Source organism: Vanellus vanellus, assembly GCF_965231255.1.
Source record: "Vanellus vanellus genome assembly, chromosome: 7".
Taxonomy (NCBI): Eukaryota; Metazoa; Chordata; class Aves; order Charadriiformes; family Charadriidae; genus Vanellus; species Vanellus vanellus.
The window spans coordinates 26,875,745-26,901,182 of NC_138912.1; the positions used below are offsets into that span (position 1 = coordinate 26,875,745).

At 39.1% G+C, this 25,438-nt stretch overlaps 1 protein-coding gene across 1 annotated transcript in view; it reads right to left on the reverse strand.

The window, feature by feature from the left end:
• The window catches only part of DLG5 (discs large MAGUK scaffold protein 5), a gene marked incomplete at its 5' end in the record, with an annotated part of 112,583 nt that overhangs the window by 40,082 nt on the left and 47,063 nt on the right, over positions 1 to 25,438 (reverse strand). The window contains 5 exons of the mRNA XM_082486627.1: positions 1,959 to 2,271; positions 5,913 to 6,172; positions 9,517 to 9,700; positions 12,379 to 12,522; positions 17,833 to 17,998. Of these exons, the coding sequence (XP_082342753.1) occupies positions 1,959 to 2,271; positions 5,913 to 6,172; positions 9,517 to 9,700; positions 12,379 to 12,522; positions 17,833 to 17,998 (1,067 nt within the window). The remainder of the gene's footprint in view (positions 1 to 1,958; positions 2,272 to 5,912; positions 6,173 to 9,516; positions 9,701 to 12,378; positions 12,523 to 17,832; positions 17,999 to 25,438) is intronic.

The window sequence follows — 25,438 nt, forward strand, 5'->3', positions numbered from 1 at the left end:
ATTATTACATTGTGGATGTAAATTAACCCATTATGTTTGAGCACGTGTGACCAAAAGAGCTTAAGTATCTAACTAGGAAATTGACTGACTGACCTCATCACGTCTCATGATACAACACCTCTTCAACCTCAATCAACCTTTTCTCCATTTCAGTTGCTTTTACATTTCTTTGGGACACAAAAGGTACACTAGCAAAAACGTGGAAGAAACTACACTTAAAACGACCTGAATGTAGTCAGTGCTGTTTCCATGGGCGCTATGTAAGAGGGCATGTAAAGCTGCCATACATCACAAGGAGAGGGAAGAACATTAAGTTACATTTTGGCAAGAACCAGACCAACTATTCATGGACAGGATCATCCCACTTAGGCAGGGGCATTTTTCAGGATACTATTTCAAGTGAATGTGTTGCTTGATCAATAGATGTTTTCAAGCTTTCAAACACTTGCCTTGCAAGAACTAGAAAATCCCTTATGGACTGAACGCAGCTGCAGCGAGAGCCAGTACTATGTGACACAGGAACACACCTGCTCACAAGCAGAAGAGTCATAGCTACAGGAGAGGAAAATGGGAACAAAAAGAAAACTCGCAATACTGCTATTTTACACCTTTTAGTACATCACGGAATAAGTTATTTTTGCTTTCTGATGGGCCCCTTTTGGGGGTGAAGAAAGACACGTCTGTGCCCTGCCAGCACCTCACTCATCAGTCCCAGGCTCTTTCCTCGCCTTATTCAAACACCCCTTCAAGTCATCTAGTTAGGAGGGAACATCCATGTATTTAAAATTTTAAGTTCCTGCCCCTTAAAGGGCTTTGACAAATTACTCATGCTGCCACAATGACAGACAAACTGGAGCAGAATGACTAATTGTGGCTACTGCCATCAGTATTCCTTACTAGCTACCCTGATTCCACTGCAATCAACAACAGACATTTCTATTGGCTTAATGGCTTTGACGAAAGTAGAACAGGTATGAAATATGTAGAAGCTAAATTACGGTGAGCTAATTAGCTCACTGCAGAAGCTAAATTACTTAGCTGGCAAATATGTGGGGTTGAAAACTATTCTTAAAACCAGAAGTTAGTTATTTTCTTAAAGCTCTGATGCCGTATGTCACAATCCACATTATGTTCCTCAACAACGGTGTGATTTAAAAAAAGCTCCATGCTTTAATTTTTTATAAAGGCATTTTGTTCAGATGTAATGCTGTGAAAAAAGTAAAATGAGATTTATAGGCAATGGAATACATTTGCTTGTATCTATTTCATGCTAAATTAAGTGTTTGTAAACCAAATGGTCAAGTCAATGCATGTCAGTTGCAATGAAACTGAACAGTAAATTGTATTTTGGAAATCTTAACAGCATCATTATAACATGGTTGTGATATAAGCATTTCAAGAAGGTATTGCTGAAAAATACATATTTCTGGTTTCACACACATTAAGGCATGCCTGAGTTCTACTGAAAAATCTTCAAAATGTCTTCTTTAACTTAAAGGCAGAAGGAGGGCAAATGAGTAAGAACATGCATGTCAGCACAGGCTTTGCGTAAATATTTGAGACTACTTTATCATGTACCGGTTCAAGTCATAGTAGGTAGTATCCAGTGGTTCCTGTAGAGGTTAGAAGTTAAAAATAATGAATATTTAGAGCTATATTGTTAGAGAGAGCATTACTTGAAAAGGCATAGAAGACTAATGCAGTAAAGGAAGGTTTTATAATCAGCAGAATGAACAGAATTAAGCCAAGTGAATAGCAAATTTCAACTGACAGGTACTCTATTCAAACATGCAATTTTAATTGACTGACAGTAAAAAGGAGTGCTATAAGAAAACACCAGCATGGAATTTCCTCTTTGTGGTGCACTCCTATTTTCCATTAATCAGTCATACATTTCTGATTCTAGCATCAACAATGTATACTCGTTTCCCTTCTCCATCGAAACAATAGGTCAGTACCTGTCTTAAAGCTTCCATCTCTTCACTAGCCACTCGCTTCTCAGAAGAAGTGTTCTTCAGTTTGGACTCTGCAAGCTCCAGCTCTGTTTGAAGCTTATCTACCTCTTTAATTACTTGATCTCTTTCACTCATTATGAGGCGGTATTCATTGAAAACTGAATCCCTTTCTTCCTTGTATTTTTCTGCATCCTTTGCTGCTTTCAGCTGCATTGTTTTGAACCTTGTCACCTCCGACTGTAATCGTTCCATTTCTCTCTGCAACTCTTTGTTTTGTGCTGTGGCGGTGCTTAGTTCCTGCTGTACTGATTCAAATCTAAAAACAAGCAGAAATGCCAATAAGATACTTGTTCCTCATTTTCCTTTTTTGTATATTAAAGATTTGGCTGGATAACCAAATGCACACATTGGTAAAACACAACCGCAGCGGACATCTTAGGCAACGTACTCAGTGCTGCGAAATACAAGTTAGACTAATTATTGCTTTAGGATACTACAGAACATCTTTAAGGAACTGAAACGTAAGAATTGTTAGAAATAATTTAAAATTAGTTTATTTATTAAAATTAAATTTCCATCAAATTATTCTAAAAGGAATGCAAAATATTGTCATTATTTAATAGCACACGTTTAACCTTATTTATTGCATTCAGCTCTATTAATCTTAGAAGTTCATTCCTTCTTCCAACACACACTCCCAGACATGTGGGAAGGAGGGAAATAAATGCAGAAATTGGAAAAAACAGAACAACTTCCAGATGCCCGCAAATGCCTCAAAGTTGGTAACGGACAATTTAGAGGAGGAAAAAAGTGGATTTACAGTAAAAACGCAGACAATGGAACTAAAAACAGGTAATTCAAACATTACTGCTTGTTTTCATCAGTAGCTCATCCAGTAAACCTGAAATGTAAAATATCTGTCAAAAGTAGTTTTTTAAATTTTAACGCAGATGAAAACATATGCACTTTACCATTACAACCTACTGAAGTATGGCACAATCAAAAAAAGGATGCAAAAAGTTTAATTTAAAAGTAGTAACTTTTGTGTTTATATTGACAAAACGTTCTTAAAAGTGGGACTGTAATTCCACAGAGAAGTTCACAATTAGGTTTAAAAAGGAACTTTTTCTGTGAGCAGTGTTTTACCACAACCGGACACTAAGATTTCCTTGCATGTTTTTTCCAAGACTCCCACAGCAATGCCATTGATGGGAACATGGGACCTGTGTACCTAACCCCGAGACTTTTAGGGTTATCCAAATGTCAGGTGCCCACAAACCTCCAGCAGACTTTGTTTTCTCTCCCGCACACACACGCGTCATGCTGTTTAAAAGTGCAATTTCTTGTCTAATCCAGCATATTGCCTGACCTTCCCCAAGAGAGAGCTGTAAACCCAGTTTCAAATATTTCCTTGAAAGCCTCAGTGTATTCAAAGCATTGCCATAGCGCTGCCGAAGCATCTGCCAGTAATTTCAAAACCATCACCCTGCTCCTTTTGGGAAATTCTTCAGTTTAAGAGACCATTGGGCTGGCAGTACAGAAGACCTAACATATTACAGTCTGGATTTCTTTTGCCTTTCCAGAACTGTGAACACAAAGGCCAGAAGAATATACTACAGGAGAAGTAGAAGGATATATGAAAAAGCTAAGACAGAGACTACTACGGCAAACCACCTCACTGCCATGTGCGAACCCACAGTACATTTCAAAACTATTAGGGTGTCAAATCAAGGACAGCACTGAGAGAGGAGGAGAAAAGATGCAAGGCAATGTTTGCCAAAAAAAAAAAAAAAGTCAAACGGGGAATTGATCAGAAAGTCTTCGCCATAGAGGGACACTCATATTAAATAGTGATACAAACCTGCAAGCAAAGTTCCAGCTGAAACACCTTGGTCCTGCTTGACCTTGCATTGCCTCCTAAGGAGGAAATACAGGCAGCCGGATCACATTTTCACAGATGCCTCCTGTCAAGAAAGCCCATTGCTAACAACTGGTGTGAATGGATTGCAAGTAGCAGGGTTAGATGGGTCAGCAGCAGTACACATGGGTTTATAAGGAGCAACCAATAAAGAAAAGAACCCTCACCAGGACTACCTGCTGTGTCTTCAACACAATTGCACACTATGGGCAGATCTGTCCAAGTGCCATAGCCCACATTCAAAATGCCAAACACATGTAGGGTGAGGTTTAGTCCATAGGAATGAGACAGCTGGTATAGCTAATTTGTAATCTGCAAACTATTCATCAACTAAATCATCTTAGTAGCATTCATATACTGTGTATTATTGTGACAACATTTTAGATAAAACAAAATAGGCTGAACACTTATCAGATATTTTTTAAGGCCAAATGAGACCTGGGCCACCCCTGGAGTCCTACTCTTTCTGCTCTCTTTAAAACCCATTTTGACTGTGTTTACACTTGGTATTAGTAAATTAAAAAAAAAAAAAAAAAAACCAAACAGTGCTGCAATTTATGACCCATTCATCTGCAAAATACAAGTTTGTTAAGTCTCATGTTCTGAAAACTACACTCACCTGAAATGCATTTTAAAAATTTTGGTCTGTCGTCCAGAGAAATATGGTATTGGTTATGAAGAAAAGGTATAAACATAAGACAAATAAAGGTTTCTATAACTAGAAACAAGTAAAAAATAAGTTCAGACCTAAAGGCAACCAAATAACAGGCAAAACTTCCTTAAGTTCAGTTATATTAACTTAGCTGGATCACCTGTTCATGGGAACATGAATATCTTTCATGAAATTCTTAAATTAAACCTTTTCTCAGTATCAAACCACACCTTCCTCTCACGAAGGAGACCTAAACCCCAAGGCCATAATACAAAAATGTTGAACTTCTGCATGTGTCAGCATGGTTGCGGTGTTTCTTGTAGTATATATTAGGGTTTCCCTCACTTTCAGGAATCCATGGCAGCCTAAGTTATATAACTTACTCTCTCATTACTCATGTTCTCCTGTAACTTAATTAGATGTATCACAACTATGTATATACTGTTCATGTGTACATTATTATCTATGCTCAATCTCACCTTTTTGAAATACTAGAAGTCTATGAAAGTGGAAAACAACATTTTTTGGCATTAGTCAAGGGGAGTTGTGTATTATCCCTAACTTACATCAGTGAAAACATTCTCAAGACGCCCACGGTTGCTCTTTGGAGTCCTTTTGTATATTAGCATTCTTCCTACCCCATATGGGTATCTGCGTAGGCTTAGTACCAAGGAGGAGCAGAGAGAGGTTAAGTGTGGTGTGATATAGTGTCTGTGCCCTTCTGTTTTGGCACTTGCACTGCTCATAGCAGCAGCACCTTCCCAGAGAAGCGAGACTCCCAGACATCTGCATCCAGTGAACTCTGTTGCCAGCCTGAAGCTCTGTCTGCAACTCTGATGTCATGAAAAGTTAACTTATGCTTGAGAACATCTTCATTTGCTAAACACCTTTTAGAAGCTATATCCTCCTATTAACTTGGGTTTTATGTTTAAATACAGATATATACGTTGACAGACTCACCACCCACTGAGGAATTTGTCTGGAACACTAATTCTGAGGTTTAAGAAAACCTTGGTTGTATTTGACACCTGCCTCTACAACAGAATAAACATAGCTTGAAAGGCAGGCTATTGCTTTCTCATGTGAGGTAAACAATAGTTAAAATTCCCCATACAATTCTAAAACTTTAACTGGGAAACACTTTTCTCAAGAAAAAGCACCATTCCTCCAAATAAACATCCCCCTCGCACCTTCTAGGACCTTCCAGAAATTCTTATATAGAAATACAGGCTTACTCATCACACCAAGATAACATACATTAGAGAAAAATTTTAGAAAAAAAAAGTTAGAAAAGTATTTGTGATTCTACCACAGACAAAATAAGATGCTACATTAGAATTGTAACTGCTTTCACAGCGTATCTGAAGGTACCAAAACCTGATTGTACCTTCTAAGAGAGGTTGAATATTGCTGCTGAAAATGTATTGCTGTGTCCCTTTGCTTCATTAACATGTCAACCTGCTTCTGAAGACGCCTGTTCTCCTCCTCAGCCTGTTCTAGGCGGCTCAGATCCGTATTGTGACTTGCGATCTTCTCATTGTACCGTTTCCTTAGGGCATCGTAATCCTTCTTCACACCCTCTAGCTTGTCCATTGCTGTATCATAAAGTTTGTTTAATATCTCTGATGACCCATTTTGCTTCATAACCTAAAAAAACGCCAGAAACTGTATTAACAAACTCAGTTTGTAATCAGTCCAATAAATTTTATTTACAATGTAGATAAGAAACAATATTAGAACAAAAATATATTAATCAACTTCAATAATCATTCTTTTTAACGACTAAGAAAACACTGAGCCTCTTCTAAGCATTGCTGTTACTTGATGACTGACAATAGCTGTAATTTAGGAAACGACCACGAGGTGGCATTAATGACAGGTTGCTTATATCCTCCATGAACAAATTAAATAATTTAAAACCTCAAGAGAATAAAATCTACCCTAAAATGTGTTATACACATAGGCATATATTTTAATATTCATGGAATATTTCATCTGAGAGCTACCCACAGAGGTTTGTGTTTCAGAAGCTATCCATAAAATATGAACAGGAAGAGAAAAATCCATTTAAACATGAATAAAGTCTGACCTGGATCTTAGTTTCAAATTAATTTCCATTGACATAAGAATCTTGTTGTAAATAGCAATGTTGATGATAAATGACCAGCAACAACAACAGAAATCCCCTAATGAGCTTCAGCAAATCTAGTCCTTCTTCCTTCTCAAACGGAAAAAAAATGTGCCTGAAGAGGCCTTACCTACCCCCCCCCCTTTTTTTTTTTTTAAGGTTATGCTAATTTTTTCTGGTTTTGTTTTTTAAACTGAAACTTGGCCTTGATGGAGTGATGGGAAGAAACAGAAATGCTCTATATAGAGAGGTGCCACGAATTTATATAGTCTTAACCTTAGCCTACAAAGGTACGCCCCTAACGATCTGAAAATTAAAAGCACTAAAAAAATTAGAAGGAAGACGAGACAGAAAACATGACCTCTATAAAAAATTGAAACTAAACACACAGCAACTACCCTATATGCACAAATTGGCTCCTCACCTTCTTTTGTGCCTTATATTGAGAGTAAGGGTCAGTTTGTGAACATGGAAGAACCTGGATGCCTGCAGACCGAAGGAAAGATCAGAAGAAACTGCCCGCTCTTTGCACGATACTCACTGCCCACCAGTAGTGGATAACAACCGTCATTGTCAGGAAACCACTTCTCTACACGGGCAAGACATTCTTCAGCCTGACACTGGTCTCCTTTAATTAACCGAGGTATGTAAAAGCAGCGAGTTACTGTTCACAGACCAGGCCCTGGAACAAGGCTGCTGTGGAACAGGGCTGCTGCGAGAGTCTCATTGGCACGGCTATTCCCACATACATCCCTATCCTCGGCGGACTCAGTAGCATAACGCGTACAGAGTTGGACCCACGATTAGCTAGCATGCTTCATTTCAGACATGCTAAGCGTGGTAAACTGTAGGCATACGTAAAGTGTAAACACATGTTGATCTAAACCTGCTCAAGAGAGCCATTCTCCTGAAGATTACTTCCCAAAGCATTCTGAGAACAGGTTTGAGAATCCAAACAGAAAAAACTGACTTCTCACTGTCTAAAACATATATGGAATACCTTTTTGCTGAAAACACACTAAACAACTGAAGAAAAGAAGGAGGAATACACTTGAAATTGGATGGAATTCAGCATAAACTTGCTAACAGAGGAAGGCAGAAACGCCATAAACAGGAAGCAGTGTAATAAGGAAGGTCTCCCCTTCAAATCCCAGTCTGAGAAAAAGTAAATACTCTCAGCTGGACCGAGGAAGACAGCCATGGCAACAAGAAACTCCATATGCAAGCAGCAGAAACTTAAGCTGGTCAGCTGCTACACAGCAAATCCGTGACTATCCCACATGAAGAGTCACTGATCAAAAGGTTTCGCTCTCTGAGGCCACCGAGATCTGTTTTGCTACGGCCTGACGACGAAACAACATGTCAGAAGGACCAACATAAGTAGTGTTAGTCTAACTCGGATGAGAAATGACACAGACAAGATAAGACTCTGGGTGCCCCTTCAAGGCACCATGATTCACTCTGACACGCTGAGAAAGAGAGTTACGCAACTTTCTCACTGAGAGTCACATACACAGTTTTCTTTCAAGGTTTAATCGCGATGTTGACATGAGACTGAATTTCTTTAAATAAGTATTTATTTAAATGACACTTCAGCCTCCTCCTGAGCTGCCAGATAATTTCAAACTTCAGGACAGAACCTCAAAATACAATAGCCTTCCCTTGGAGGTTTTACATCCCTGCTTTACAGCCTGGGAAACTGAGGCACGGAGCAATGAAGCGATTTTCCCAGGTTTACACAGCAAACCATTTCTGCTCCACAGAAGAGCAGCCACTTTCTGAACCAAGCCACTAAGCCATTCCACAGCAGAACTTGCAAGAGAAAGTTAGAGGACGGGAACAAAAGGAAATACAAACCTTCTCTCCTCTTGGCACTAGCCCTCAAGCACCTCCTAAAGCGCCATTCAGCACATCCAGCTTGCTTTGACCTTTGCCCCTCCTACCCTAGCAAATAATTATTTTTGTTTGCAGAGGTTTTGCTTCTGAAGCCTAATGTTTGACTTGCACGTTTGCCCTGTGAATCAGCCTACACACAGTTAACCGAGATATTCTGTTTAACCATTCCACGTGCTACTGTAACTCTTCTAACTAAATGATCAGACTTTTCCATAGCTGAACTGTGGACCTGCTATGACCAGTTGCTCCTTACTATTACTCTTCCTTTTCTTTCTTCAGAATGTGTGAAGAACATTGCTCTAGAGACAGCCTGTTACATACAGCTCTGAAATGTCCACCTCTTCCTGAAAAGCGTGTCTTTTTTTAAGTTCAAAAGCATTAAACAACCTATAGCTTTGTTCTAACTGAATAGCATCTGCAAACCTAAATAACCAAACTCAGCTCAATCAATCCCTCAAACCATTATGGTGTCACTGGAATAATTAGAACAAAACAATACAAGATCCCAACCTACCTGTCACTCATTTTTTTTTATTGTAATACTTTCCAAAAAACAAACGTAGCATGCAAATTTAAAGCTAGCCCTGTCCCATAAAACACTCTAGGAAAATAGTCATCTTTTTAATCACTTCGCAACTTCAAGCTAGGATTTTGATGCATCTCCACCCACGTAGAAATCACGCATACACAATCTTCCTCATGTACTTTTTTTTTCATCTCTGCATCACATTTTCTTCATACCATCTAAAATTCCATATCCCTCATTCCTTTTCCCAGCTAAACACGGAAAATCGATTAGTATCCAAGACCTTATTTTCTCCCCTAGTGCTGTAAAATATAAGATGGATGTTTTAGAAGGAGCAAGGCATAAAAGGCAGCCATGCTGCACATTCAGTTTTATTGACTTATTTATCAAAGGAGCAATTAATGAGCTCTTCTAGCACTTACCCTACAAGCTGTAGCTTACCTGCTGCTGCTGGCTGCGCAGGTCCGTTATCTCTTTCTGATCCTCATCGTGAAGTCTCTTCATTTCCTCACACGACTGCTGGAGATGATTATGTTCTCGCACCAACTGCGTGTTCTTCCTCTTCAAGGTATCCATGTCCTCCTTCAGCTGTGACTGGTCACTCAGCAGCCGACTGTGCAATGTGCTGTCATGGCAGACAAAAAATGCTCTTAGAGGCCAACTTGTCAGGACAAAGTCCTGGACTAATTAATTTCAAGCATGAGTTTCTTACCAAGAAAGCAGGTCAAACTAACTCAATTCTGCATATTTGAGTATTCCAAGCATCAGGAAAAAAAAAAAATGGAAAAAAACAGGGACATAAATATGAAAATACATGAAAGTACGCAGTACTCTTAAACAGTATCAGAAGAGATGATGTATTTATGCCACCCATCAATGCCATTTCATAGCCATTTTAAAAGCAAGCAGATAGACAAAACAGAAATGGTATAATGCGAGTACAATACGATCCCGGAGACAATAGGTGTTATCCCACTAACCACCTCCCTTTTGGGCCCCTCAGCTGAGCAGCAGCTAACCAAAATACAGGTGAAAACTACAAAAAAATCTCCTTGTATGCTACTGTTTAAAAACAAGAAAACCAACCAACCAAAACAAAAACAAAAAGCCAACAAAAACACATTATGTATGTTTCTACTACATTCAAGCAGGTAAAGTTACTCCACACTTCATTATGCGAGCCATAATTATTGAAAAAAACCACACTCTCACTTAAAAGTTAAACAACTGAGAGCCAAATGATGCAGCTATCATTCAGATTATAATTCAAGGTAGCAGTCCAAAATTAGACCAGACCACTGCTGAAAAAGAGCAAAAAATTAATTGAATATATTTTACTACCACAGATCAAATAAAGAGTGAGATTTGGATACTGACAAGCATTTTTGTTGTTGAAACAGAATGATTCAAACTGAACTCTCACACCTGCTGATAAAGTGTTTAAAGTTTGTCTTTATTAAAAAAACACATATAACACACAGCAATGAATAGAATCAATTTACATTTTAAGATACTTTGTATTCCTTCTTTATGAAGTGAAATATTTCCTGCACAGAATGACCTAAAGCATTTTAAAAAAAGTCTCCTTAAAATTAGGACCACCTGACAAAAAAAAAAAAAGCCTTTGACAAATTATATTCACACAATTAAATACACATAATCTTTACCTGTGGGTTATTAATCTGTTACCTGCTATTCACATTTTGTTGGAAATTATAAATTCTTTGGAATGTAACTTTTGTCTTTTTTTTTTTTTTTTTTTTTTTAAAGCATGGGGTTCTAAGTATTACTGCAGAAGAAAATAACATTTGAATAGTGTATACTAATTGATTCCTTTCTTTACCCTGAGAATTACTGATAGGATCTGAGCAGGAATTACGTACATGGATTTCAATGTTGTTGTCATGTTTTGGACACCAAAACTCCACAAGCAAGTTTCAGCCTCCCTAAAGTTTTAAGTAGGATACTGAATTATTCAAATCCAAGTAAATCAAGTTATCATAGTAGAAAGAATTACCGCTGAATCAATTAAAACATGTTGTACTTTCTTCTGACCAGATAATCTTAGCCCATAGCAAGTATAAACGCGAAAGCTTGTACTTGTATATATGCATACTTTTGCAGAAGCGTAAATTGTTGATCTCTGAGGAACATGTCTGTATTCTTGGTATACTTGAGTATTTCAATCAATCACTCTATCTTTTAAAACTCAGAGTTTTTCTTCTCATATGAGAGGGTAAATCCTTTTCTACTATTGTGAAAATACTGAAATAAACAAGTGTAATGCAGTATGGTTTCAGGGACTACAGAACTCCTAAATAAGGTAAGCAAAACACTAATTTTTTTAGGATACAGAATACAAGCGTTTCACGTCAGCATTGGATAGACATAAGTAATTCAGCTTGGAAAAAAAATCCATCTACAATTTACAGAACGCTAATGCTTTGCAAGAATTCACTAGCAAATTAAAATACTTGAAAATCCTCAAATGAAATTAGGAATAAAGCTCTTCCTGAAGAAACCACACAACTTGTTACCCCTATACCTGCTGACAATCTTTAACACCGTTTTCAGGTTTTTGAAGAAGAATGCAAGGAAACAATGCCTGTCGTTACAGGCTTGACGAGTTGTGGGTGAGAGTGCTATGTAAGAACTAGCAGCTCCCAACGAAAAGAAAATGCTGTCATTAAATACTAGTCATATTTTATAGTGCAGATTTAAGTGAAATAAACTTCAAGCCAAGAGTTTATCTGCATTCCTATTTCTGAGCTGTCCTCCTTCCAAGTGAAGAAAACATATTCCTACTTGCATCTATGACTGTTTTCTGAACAAAAATACATGCTAAAAATATTCTTCAGTTTCTCCCTATTTTATTGCATTTTCATAAGCGCTTACAATTGGTCTAAGCCTGTGTTAAAGCTTACACAAGCCAGTGTGAGAGCTATCACAACCTATTTTAAAAACAGTAAGAAATGACATTGTCTCAAATTATATTCTGCTCTCCAGCCTGACAGTAAGACTACTGCATTGTAATTGCAAGTCAGTAACTTGACTTTCCTTGTCAGTGTGCCGTCAAGACATCAGGGATTTCTAGCTCAAATTCTTCAAAATAAAACAAGCAATCCAAACTTTACCATTTCAAATAGGCCAGAAATGTTTTCTCTGATGCATGCAAACGTTAAACTTGTGATTAAAGTGGAAAAACAAAATAAATAAATAAATATTTTATTACCATGTTCCAATACTTTATGATCTAGCACAGACTGGTAAACTCTTACCTTATATAGGTTTACTAATACTTACTGATAAAAGTCTGCCTCTTTTGCTGCTTCTTCACACCTTTTTAGTGTCTTGGTGTGTTGATTCTGCAGAGACTGTAGGTCTGACATGGCCTTCATGCACTGAATCTTCAGCCTTTCGTAGTCATGATTTGGTTTTGGACTAGGCCTAGCATGGAAAAAGAATAGCAAGTCGAACATCCGCTCCAACAGAGAATTAAAGTCTAGGAAATTACTATCCAATAAATAAATAGTATCACACAACTCTTGATACTTAGGGTATATTATGCTTTAATTTAAATACTGGCCATTTCATATTAAGATACAACCATAGATAAAATTCACTGACTTTAACCTGTATTAGTTTTACACTGAGACATAACATCTGATAACGAGATAACTCTGTCTAACACTAACACAGCCAAAAATAGTCCTGAGTGAGCAGGTACCTCTCTTCTGAGCAGCCACATTATCACAGAGCAGAACTGTCACTTGATACAAGAACAGGTCAATGGCAGTACGCTCGGCTTTCCGGCACTACCGTGTCAAAACTCTCAAAGAAAAAGCAGAGAGCTGCAGGGAGAGTTTGGCTGAAGAGAGGCTGCCGAAGTCAAGCGGTGGCTACATGGAGACCTGGGCTAGGAACAACTTCTCACCTAGGCAGCGGCTGGAGGCCCTTTCTACAGCTCCCGAGGAAAATCGGCATTAGGGAGGAGAGAAAGAATTTCAACGGGGCACCAAACACATGCATCTGTGTCAGCAGAATCTGACCAGTTTGACTAACTGAGCGTTGAATTTTACTAATGTGACCAAGTCATTCTGCTGAATTACATATCCGATGGAGTGTTACCATGTTCTTTTAAACTACTATGAATGAATGAGAAAACATGTCAGAATCTACCTCGTGTTTCCGTAAGATAACCCAAATCTTGTTCAAATAATTATTAGGAATCTCCAAGGCAACATAATCTCCAAAAAACTATTTTCAGTAAGCTGAACAAAGTGAAAGCCAAAGTCAATCAAATGACAATTTTTGACTGAATTTTTTTTTTTTGGTATATCAGGATCACTGGGAGAGGAGAAATTTTCTAAAATAATCTTCCTTGTCAAGCAATTGACCAACGTAGATAATGTCTAGAATGTGTGGTCATTGCACATGATACCTTTATTTATTTATTAGGAAAAACACATATCACACTAGAAACTACATTAGCAGGATTATGCCTTCTTGCTTTGAAGCGCTAGGCTGCTGAAAGAGACTCTACATTGGACTGTTCCTCCTCTACACAGTCACAAAGTCTTTGCATCATTGAATTTTCTAGTTTCAAAATGAAGCTTCCAACAGCTGTCCCTGTGTCATCTCCTGGGTCTCTTATAACTCCACAGGCAAAGAAAAAAAAACAAAAACAAAAACCAAAAAAGCTAACAACAAACCAAAAAGAAAACAACTGCTTTCTAATTTGACTCTATTTATTCTCATATCAGATTTGCTCCGCTGCTGCACAGAACACCTTTTCTCCCTCCCACCTCACTCTCTCCCAAACGGCTTCGCTGTAAGCACAGACTGAAAAGCAATCAGAATCCTCCTTGCTTCATACAAAAACAACGCCGCGGATTCTGGAACTGAAATGCAGCTGGCAATTGAATCGAAATGAAAATGGTTTCACACTGCGGCAGTGGTGAGAGTTGTTAAAAAAAAAAAAAAAAAAAAAAAAAGGGCAAAAAAAAAGCCAGCTACGTCTGACCCTCAGACTTTTAGGGAGTGTGTGTATGACATGAAGGTGCTTTTCAGTAAGCCAGCTGGGTTTGGGCTGCTGAGTAGTAAGGCCTTCAATTGTAATTCCTCTTTTTCTCCTTTCTCCAGAGAAGTGCTCCCGGGGGAAACAAAACCAAAAACCCCCTTCCTTGACTGGCAGACTTCAGTAACAATTAAAAGCCAAATTCATAAAAGTAAACAAACATTCAAGTCACATCTACAGGGACATCTTTTAGGGTTGTTTTAATTCACTGTTCAGGGGTACCAAAAGAAGTAGTACGTTATTCATACAGAGCTAGAGACATATTACTGCAACTACTGCAGCGTTATTCTTCTAAAGTACAACTCTAGTTAGCATAAGTAAAACTCTATTTGAAATGTTCACACCCTTGACAGAATCACTAAAAACCCGAGTATTGATTTAAATTAGACTTCAGGGTGAAATTATTGAAAGTAGACACCATCTGTCCACCACAGTCATTAAAATGACAACATTAACTGAAGTGCAGTTTAACTCTCAGTTGAAGCATTACTCTTACTGAGACTCGTTAACAGATGTTCATACTAAGCTTGTAATCATAAATTCACATTTCTGCAAAATATTTCAGCGTGTGATTTTTTACTAAGGGATAACTATTAGGTCAGTCTCAAAGCTATGGTGAGAACTTGTTCAACAAGTGTAACATCGATCGCGGTTATTTCATATATTGATGAAGTAACACTAGCATTATTCTAAAAAAAAAAAAAAATATAAAATGCTATTAGCAAATGGCTATCGTGTAGGTAGCTACAGAAGTTAGCCTACCTACACAATGAGGAAGGAACAACAATGCCACCAATATCATCCTGCATTCTCACTCATCTACATGAAATAAAAAACACCAGGATAGCCAAGGCCATATGTTCGCAGTGCTGTTCCAAGGGTTTATGTCTCAGCAAGAAAAACAGGAATATGCACAGGAGGAATATTGGTCAGAAGTCAAAAATCAAAACACAGTCCATTCAAATGCATGTAGTAGTTGACTCTTGCTTAAGTAAGACCACCACAGTTTTATGCTGAAATGCCTCACGAAATAGAAAAAAAAAAAAAAATTACTTCAGTAAAAGAGAGGTGTCAGTTACTATTTTGGAAGCATTGGTTCAAACGCTAACAAAATTTAAAATGCTAGTGTCAAAGGTCCAACTGTTTTTCTGATACCCGCATAACAACTCTAAAAATCCTTTGTATTCCCGTGGAAATACTCTGAGCATAAATCAAGGCCACAGCGAGACTGGCATTTACACGCATCTGATGCTGACATAAAACTTAATGCCAACAGTAGATCCAATTTCGTGGGCAAAACCTACCCAACAACTTCAAAATGATTTTGCTTCAGTTCCAGCACTACCAACAACAATTACAGATTACACACAAAACAGTCTCTTCTCAAAGGCAGTTTTCAGGGGTTTTATTATATTGCAGTTCTCTCCTACTACTACTAAAGTAGTAAGAATAGCAAGTTTAAGTCTACCAAGCGCACCTTGAGCACACTAAATTATTTGGTCAAATGTTAATCACCACAACACATGCATGCACACAGTCACCGTCAAGTGACACAAAGCACAGCATGAGCAATCCTACTCCTGTCCAGCAGGATGACACATGTTCATCTGATTCAGCACATCACAATCCACTTCTGTGCCTCCTCTTCCACTGCTGTAGACTTCGTCAATGCTTGCTTTGGAAAACAGCTCTCGGTTTTGCAACTGCCAGCCCTCACAGCCAGCGCAGCACAGCCTACAACTGTATTGCGAGCTGCAACTGTTTTGCAGCACGCCATCGTGACGTGTCAAGATCTGCCTCTGCACCACCTCTGTTAGGTACAGCCACGGCTAAAGCGGCGTACGCAGCCAGGAAAGCAAAAGCCTTTTTTTTTTGATTGTAAAAGTCACCATCTAAATAATGATCTTTCAGCTTTCACACTTCAGCATAACAGTTCGCAATGTCTGGGCTTTGACTCCTGGAAAGCTGAAGATTAGTTTTATATGAGGAAAGAATGCAAAACAAAGTGAAAAAAAAAAAAAAATACCCCACCAGCAAGCTTCCAGAAACCATAGATGTGGATGTGGATGGGAGGAGTAGCTATTTTTATAGTGAAGGAAAGAAATGTCAACTAATAATCTTTATTCCTTTCCCACTCTTCAAATATTTAATTATTTGGAAGGCAGCATCCTCCATCTAACATACACTGTTTAAGCACTGCTTAAATGCAATATTTATTTTGATGACTTGTTCTTTAAGCTGTAAACATTTATATTTTCCACAACATAAAAATCCTACACTGGCAGCAGAAGATGGATTTGACAATTAAAGAGAAAAAACTAGGGCAGTCTAGAGGACAGCTCATCGGAACTTTATTAATAGCATCCTGGATTATGGAGAGCAGCATTGTAAGCTATAAAATCCTCAATGCTTAAGCTCTAATGACTTCGAATAAGAAATCCCTCTGTATAAATAAGTAACTGGAAGCTATGCAAAAGATGTTGATATTCGACAACCTTTTCCTCTCCTATCCCCACAACACTTGGAGGCCCTTAGATAGAACACAGTTCTCTTAAAGTCATCCTCAGAACTCATGGGGGCATTAAGATGTCTAAGGAGTGAATAAAATGCCCAGATTCTCTCAGTTCAAACATTGACCTTATCTCATAAGGACAAAAAGTTTAATAAACCACCTAATCACATACAGATATAGCTGATGAAATAACATATACAAACAACAACAACAAAAACCATTAAAGTTCAGAAAAGCTATGCATCATGACACCACCTCCCAGAAAATCTGTTCTTTGCTCTTATTTCAGATTCAGTGACAGACAACTTTACAAGTTTCAAAAGCTCTCTCTTACATGTGCTTACTGCAGGCAAAAAGTACCACTCAGTGTGCCCAAAGTCACATTTACAGACATCAGCAGATCTTTAACCCTCTAAAATAAACTAGTTCTGTTTCTTACCCAATAAACCCCTTATCTCTAATTAACTCATACACTCCCCGAGTACTATCTTCCTCATAACTTATCAACCCTCAGAATAGAATGGGCTGCATAAGGCTGCTGGCCATTAACTGACTTTGAACACGTTTTAATTTGGCAGCACCCATAACTTCTCAGTAGAGGAGTTCCTTACTCTCAACATGTTTATGCTACATAGTCCCTTACTATATGTAGTAAGTAAGAAAGCATATCTCCTAAAAAACACTCGCTCCCCTCAACAGAAGTCCAAACCTCTCTTTCCTTGCAGAAGCACAGGAATAGCTGAGATTTCCCCACCCCCCTCCCTAATTTCTGTCTTCCAGCCAAGTATTCAGAGCTATTTTCCTTTCTTCTCTCTTGCTTTCAAAACAGCAAATGCTTCACCCACTGTCTTCTTTCTCTTCCCACAACATAACCCAGAAAGCCTAAACAACTCGTTCGCTTTCTTCTCTCAACGTAGAGATGAGCCCTACTTCCCTCGCTCCCACAGCAAAATTGCTGGAGAAAGTGGGAATAGACATTCAACAGGCAGCTCTGAAACCTGGATGTGGTCACCTACATACACACACACACATCACCAGGGTGCAGGTAGGTTACAAGCAACATATATACATTGCAATATCCTTGCTGCTTTACAGGCAAGCAAGCATCAAGACACTTGAAAACACTACTGAGGACTAAATTAAAATGTTACACTTCCTTGATTTTTACCTGCAGTCATCAAAAGTTGATCCAGGAGATGAAAGTGCAAGTCGCTTGCGCAGCTCATCCCTCTCACGAGTTACTTGACGGAGCTGATATAATATCGTCTCCAGCTTCTCACTCATCTGTCTCGTGTCTATTACAGGTGGTGGAGATGATGCTTTACCAGTCGTACCTGACCAAGGAGATAAATAACTGGCAGTCAGAGAAGTCCTCAAAAGAACAATACAGCTTCCCTAAAGAAGTTACCACTAACTTAAAAAATTAAACAAGTCATGGAAGTCTTCACCAGTGAGTTGACACAAGAATAACTCCAATTCAGTCAGACCCCATGCCAGCAGAAAGGCCCTATAGATGTTGCAAGTTACGTTTGCATGAGCAGGTTCCTTCTTTTTCTTATGCACTTACAAGTTGCCAAAAAGGCAAGGCAGGTTTGAAGTCACAATCACAAAGACCACAGAAACTACCATAGTGACAGAGGCCATATGTCATCATTTATTTCCAACAAAGAACCAGGCTCTTGCTTCCACAAAAAAGTAAATTCCACCCACATCAACTTACCCCAGCGAGAGCAGAGAAACTGTTACAGCACAGGGGCTCTTTTCCTGTTCCTTTCATCTAGCAGCAGAGACATACTATTCTGCTCTGTGCTACTGCCAATATTTATTTTTAACGCCATTCTAGGCTTTCACATGTTGCAGTTTATCAGTCCAGTATGTGAAGTTAAAGATTTTGCTTGCCAACAAATCATGAGAAACAAGCTTCTTTAACAGCATTGGCTAAACGTGCACATTACCATCACTGGAACTGGACTACACATCAAATTTCCTCTAAGGGGCAGTCATACATTAAAGAGTTCTGTGGGATCTATTAATTCTTAGCTTTCTTCATATCAGAGATGAACAATGATGCCTACTGTCTTCTCAAACAGTTATACCAATACAAAGAGGTCTTCTTCCACATGAAATATGGGATTGTGGTATGTTTCACAATGTGCTGACAATTAATTGAACTGTAATTACAGTTCTGTGCATTTTAATCCCAGGCACATGAGAGCATACTCGAAGATACAGGTCACAGATGTGAATGTTAAAGGCCTAAATGTATGCAGGAGATTACTATTTTCTACCCAAAAGATAAATTCTAGAAATAGTTTGCATAATTATACACTTGAAACAAGTTGCTGACATATGCATTAACTTGTTAGGATGTACCTTTACTACGCTTTTAATTTAAATGAAGAAACAAAACATACAATAGTAAAATAATGCTCTCAGATCACTGTCTTTTCAGAGAAAGAATTTCAAACAAAGTATTTTCATCTGATCAAATGTTAATGAGCTGCAAGTATTGGCTTATATCTAAACCCAGTTCAGGAAGGTTTTGCAGAATGTAAAAACTCCCTCCAATTTTTAAGTAGAACTACCTGTGCTTTAAAGTTCCCACACTAAAATAACCGCAGGGTCAGGGCTATCATACATACAGCATCTAGAATAATAGGATCCTTGTTCTTATTCCTTTCAGCTGTTACTGTAATTCTATAATGAGAATTTATGAGCACAGACTGTTCTTTTAATCTAAGTATTGCATAATAATGTATGTAAATGCTCTAATAGCAAACTGAAGAAATAAAAAATTGCAGGAACAGTCTGCATTCTGTGGAAAGACACAAACTCACATTGCTCAAAAGAATTCTCAATGAAGGCTGCATTTAGGCTTTCTCCTACTACTGTTTCACTCCTCCATCCAGATGGAGCCCCCTCATCCGTAAGGACTAAGGATCTCACACTTTTAAAACAGTTATCCTTTTTTTCCTAAAATAAGAACCAATCTACATAATTTTTAAGGCAAGATTATACAGAATCCAGTAATAATACAAATGCGCTATCCTAGGCTCATGATACAGGGAATAAACAGGGGAAAAAAACAGCAAGATGAAAAAGAATATTTATTCATTTGGAATAGGTTGAACACATCAATGAGCAGGGAATTTCAAACAAATTAAAAGGTAGAGGCAGACAAACCTAATTCAGGTACTGACAGGCTGCATGGTCTTGGGCAAATTCAGTGGCAACCTGCATATCGTCTCATTTGAGCCGACACATCAGTCTAGGTGTAGTGCTGAAAAAGTCCCCTTCTCATCCTTACAGAGAAGTTCAAAAGCTTATCTGTCATGCTGGGGCTGTTTGCGAGCAAAACAAATGAGCATGATGCGAGTGGCACAAGAGGAAGGAGGAGATAAATCAGGAAGGCTAGTGTGCTTTACATGGAGGAAAGGGCATTGGATTAACAACAGTCCATCACCAATATTAGTGTTAACCCCAGCAGCAGTCCCATGGACAATGTCTGCTACACAGGTCCTACACAAGCATGCAAAGGCTGCTCTGGGAATCTAAAACATGGTAAAAGGAGTTAAGAGCTATACCTCTGTTCCTCCACCTTTTCCCCCCCTTGCTTTGACAACATCCCAGCGACAATCTTCTTCAGGCGAGGAGAACATTTGTGCACACAGTCCCAAAACTGTGCCAAGCAAGACATGACTGCTTTAAACGAACACAGGCAGATTAGCCTTCGGAAAGAAGCTTTCTTGACTAATGAGAAGCCATTCGTCTTAGTACCAGAGAAGGTTATTTTTCAATAACTTGTCACTTTTTACAAGTACATCAGCAAGTACTTTCATCTCAAATGCAATGATATCGTTGTCAATTCATAATACCAGCCAGGAGATGTATGCCTTTTAAGCGCTGTAAAAACACAGATCAATATGATCCAGATATTCCCCCTGTTATCCTTAAAAGAAGTCCAAAAAGTTTATCTTTGCTCGATTTACTAACAACCTTACATTTTCAATAGTTGTCCAAAAGGTCTCATAAATGCTAAATCAGATTTGTGGATGCTCAAAACAAAAAACACCAAACCAAAACCCAAACCGTAAGAACTTCGGTAAACTCTGCTTTCATCGGAAAAATTCAATACTCTTCATTTCCTTTAAAGTGGCTTTTAGAGCTGAATGCTAAAAGCCTTTTATTGCATTTGACATCCTGATGCGTAGAAGGAAAGCAACCTGTGCTTCCAGCTTTGTATTCTTTTTCCATCCAATTGCGTATTTTACACAACAGCACTTCCTTTCTGCACTTTAACCAGTCAACCCGGTCTTAAAATGCACAAGCCTAAAGGCTAAAAGTCCATTATCCAAATTATGCCACCTTTCAGTAATTCACCTCCTTTCTCAGACAACCTGGACTTATGAAGATGTATTTACTGCAAGACCTGCCAAGTGCAACTCATTCATCTGCTTCAGTAAGCCTCATGACTCATTTTTCACGTGAGCTGCACTTGGGTTCTGAAAACCGGCCATATGGAAGTCACCTCCCTGGCTAGCCTCCAGGTAAGCAGCACTCCACCAACACCTGACAGCAGGGACCCCTCATGTGGGCAAAATGCATTTGGAGACAACTGACGAGTGGTGTTCTTCAGGGGTCGGTACTGGGACCTGTACTGTTCAACATCTTTGTCGGCGACATGGACAGTGAGGTTGAGTGCACCCTCAGCAAGTCTGCCCATGACACCAAGCTGTTTGGTGAGGTAGACACGCTCGAGGGGAGGGGTGCCATCCAGAGGGACCTGGACAGGCTGCAGAGGTGGGCCAAAGCCAACCTCATGCAGTTCAACAAGGCCAAGTGCAAGGTCCTACATCTGGGTTGGGGCAATCCCAAGCACAAATACAGGCTCAGCGGGGAATGGCTGCAGAGGAGCCCTGAGGAGAAGGGCCTGGGTGTGCTGACTGACGAGAAGCTCAACATGAACCAGCAATGTGCAATCGCAGCCCAGAATCATGGAATCACGGAATTTTCAGAGTTGGAAGGGACCTCTAGAGATCATCTAGTCCAACTCCCCTGCTAAAGCAGGATTGCCCAGAGCACATTACTCAGGACTGCATCCAGGCGGGTCTTGAAAATCTCCAGAGAAGGGGACTCCACAACCTCCCCGGGCAGCCTGTGCCAGTGCTCTGTCACCCTCACCGTAAAGAAGTGCTTCTGTGTATTTGAACGGAACTTCCTGTGTTCTAATTTGTGCCCATTACCCCTCGTCCTGTCACTGGGAACCATTGAAAAGAGCCTGGCTCCATCCTCCTTCAACCCACCCTTTAGATACTTGTACGCCATAATAAGGTCTCCACTCAGCCACGTTTTCTCCAGGCTAAAGAGTCCCAGCTCTCTCCCAGAAGGCCAACCATATCCTGGGCTGCATCAAAAGAAGTGTGGCCAGCAGGTCAAAGGAGGCGATTCTGCCCCTCTATTCTATTCTCGTGAGACCCCACCTGGAGTACTGCCTCCAGCTCTGGAGTCCCCAACATAAGAAGGACACGGACCTGCTGGAGCATGTCCAGAGGAGAGCCACGAGAATGATCCGAGGGCTGGAGCACCTCTCCTGGGAGGAAAGGCTGAAGGAGTTGGGGCTGTTCAGCCTGGAGAAAAGAAGATGATACGTTGTATAAAAGAAAAGCCTTAAAACCAGAAGCTGGAGCAATTGTACCTTCCATACCTATAGTCCAAACGCTGGACTTCACAGAAACCACAAAGATCCATTATTGTAGTACATACCAAATACAATTCTTGATGATTAATCAACACTGAGTGAAGAGATAATACAGCCACACAGAAACCACAGCTCAGTTAGCTTCATATTTGGGGACGGGGTAGCACACTTTTTGAAGAAAAAAAAGAACATTTTGAGAGAAACAGGGCTGGGAAATTTGTTAAACTGACCACGATGTACCATAATGCCGAATCAATGTAATGTTGAGGTGGGAAAATGGTACAAAAGCATGAACAGCTACTTTTAAGACATACCATTAACATATTTTGAATTATAATAAACTTATTAGTCTGAGAAGTACACTTGCATGACAGGTTCAACTAATTCAAAAGGCAAACTGTCACAAGCTAACACAGTGCCTGAATTTTACAATGATTTTTTTAAACTCATCTCATACATTTGTGCCAATCCTTGCTTGCAAACAAACAGGAGACTCTTCATTGTCCAATTAAGCCTTTTTCATTGCTTTCTTTCATAAAAAAATAAAACCAACAGGGATGTTCAGAATATGATTTCTTTATGGCCTTGTAAATCACGACAGAAAACATTAAGAGAGACTTGCAGGATATATTGCAAAGCATGAGCAACAGGGTTCCTCCCCAAGCTCAGCAAGGGGTGGGGAGTAGACTTAAGTCGGCTGTAGGAAAATGCATGCTAAAATATTTACTTTCTTTCAATAATTCATGAGGATGAGAACAGGATTACATATCAGAAGTTATCATTTAGATACATTTCTTCAGATATATCTTTTGAAGTGGTCTTGAAATAACAGAGAGCACAGAACAGAATTGCATGTAGGTGAAATAAAACATTAGTAAAAACAAGCAGCAGTACACTGAGGAAAGGAAACTGAAAGGTAAAATAATGAACTGTGGAAACAGTTTCATCTGACAGACAGAAAACCTAATAGGTTATGAAAGCAGTGAGGATCATGTAACACGCAAGGACAAAAGAATGGGTAGCTCTTCAGTATTTGTTTTAATGCAGAATATAACAAGCTCAACAAAACCACCAACATGTAAAAACAAACTTTCAACTTCAGTAAGTTTAAGACTTTAGGAAGAACTGAACAATGGTTCTAGAGAGACCAATACGAAAGAAAATCTACACAACCTAATACTCAAAAATAGCAAGGAGAGGGGAAAAAGGGCAAATACGTCAATTCAAGAAGTCCTTGCGGAACTTTGCTGAGCTAAAGCACAATAGAGAGTAAAATCTGTTACCATGACTAAGGAAAATACAGCTGAAGTTTCCCTGGTGGGAAAGCTCAAACCCCTACATATATCAGGCTTACAACCACACACTGAAAGCATAACCTAGACAAAAACGTCCAATCCGAACCCAAGGGGGACAACAACTAGGGTCAACTGCTGCACACTGGCCATGGGAATGAGACTCCACCAGTGCTCGTTCCTTCACATCTCTTCCTGCAGAAGAGCTGTGAGCATCGTCTCACGGTACTGTTTTATAACCCCTAAAGAAAACTGCTGACACCAAAAGGATCTCCTGAATGCACATACTGATACACGGCCTCAGGGAGTAGCGAAAGACATTGTGTTCCCTACATGCTGTCTGGAGTGCAGGAGATGGGTATTCACATATGCTGTATTTCCATTCAAATCATTACAGACCAACCAAATCCTGAGAAATTCCTCCAGGGAGCTGCCAAATGTTAAGATATTATAAGCAAACAAAATACCATGAAGTGGTCAGCTATTCATTAGTGGTTCTCAAGCCTTATCTATGCAGAACCCTTAAGAGACCAAGAATTAACTCAAACTGATTAGTTACAGGAAATGTTAAAAACAAAACAAAAAACCACTAACAAAAAACCCAAACAAACAAACAAACCCAAACAAAAGCCAAGAAACCCCAACCCTCCTCCTCCAAGACTGCATCAGTATACATCAAAGTTAACTTGTTCTGTTGTTACTGTTGTTTTTTGGTTGTTTGTTTTTTTTCTTTTTTTAAACAGGACATTTCATCCACTGAATAATTCTTGGGTACCTCTGAAGTGAGGAAAGTTGAGAGACCACTGTGCATGGCTACATGTCAACCCCTAGCTGCCTGGAAATGGACACCACAGAAATTGGTGATAATACTATATAGCTATTCAAAGTGCTTATTACTCGAGAGAAGATGGTTATTAACAAACACACTGAAAATTAGGTAAAGAAATTAAGGATCAATCCTAGAGACATGTACATGGTTCATGAACAGAGTAAAATAGAAGGAGAGTGAAGTCACTTTCAGTTTGTGGAAGAGGGTGTTTATTTCCTAAAAGTCTTGTTTCCAGTAAACTAAACAAGTACTCTTCAGATCAAAGGACAAGACATTTACATAGGAAATAGATCCATAAAAAGAGGCTGAATTCAATCATTGAGGCCAAATTTTATGGGAAAATGACTTCTGAATAGAGAGACTGGTTGGCAAGGAGGTGGAACATCAAAAGCAATCACTGCAGTACAGAGACGGACTCTGATGTGGTATACTGGTAGTGGTCCTAACACCCTTTCTCATTCATTTGTGGTTGTTCAGCAGGTGTAATATTGTTCCTTCGTCAGTGTGTGTTAACTGTTAAGGTATCTTTACCAAATGTAAATTTGGTGTTTGTGTTAGTAAAAGTAAGAAAAACAACAAGGTTCCTATACGCTGTTGGTGGGGGAAGTACATAAATCACTTTTTCAGACAGGGAACCGTTGTCTGGAGTGTTTATCTTTGACTGAAAGGGTGTCATAAACCACACCTGCAACTGAACAGTTCCTATGAATAGTGAAAACAATTACTTTGTTATATACAGCTGTAGAAAGTGTGAAGCAATAAACAGAAATCACAACAACACAGAAGGACAGTTGTCAAAATGGCCAATGTGAAAATGGGGAATGAAAGACAACACATTGTTGGGAAGGAATTATCATCTGATGGGAGGAGGGTAATGTTTGCTTTGGAGCAACAATTAAGGCCCTCAGATTAAGTAACTTGAAATGCAATTAGTGAAAAACTATCTGTAAATAGC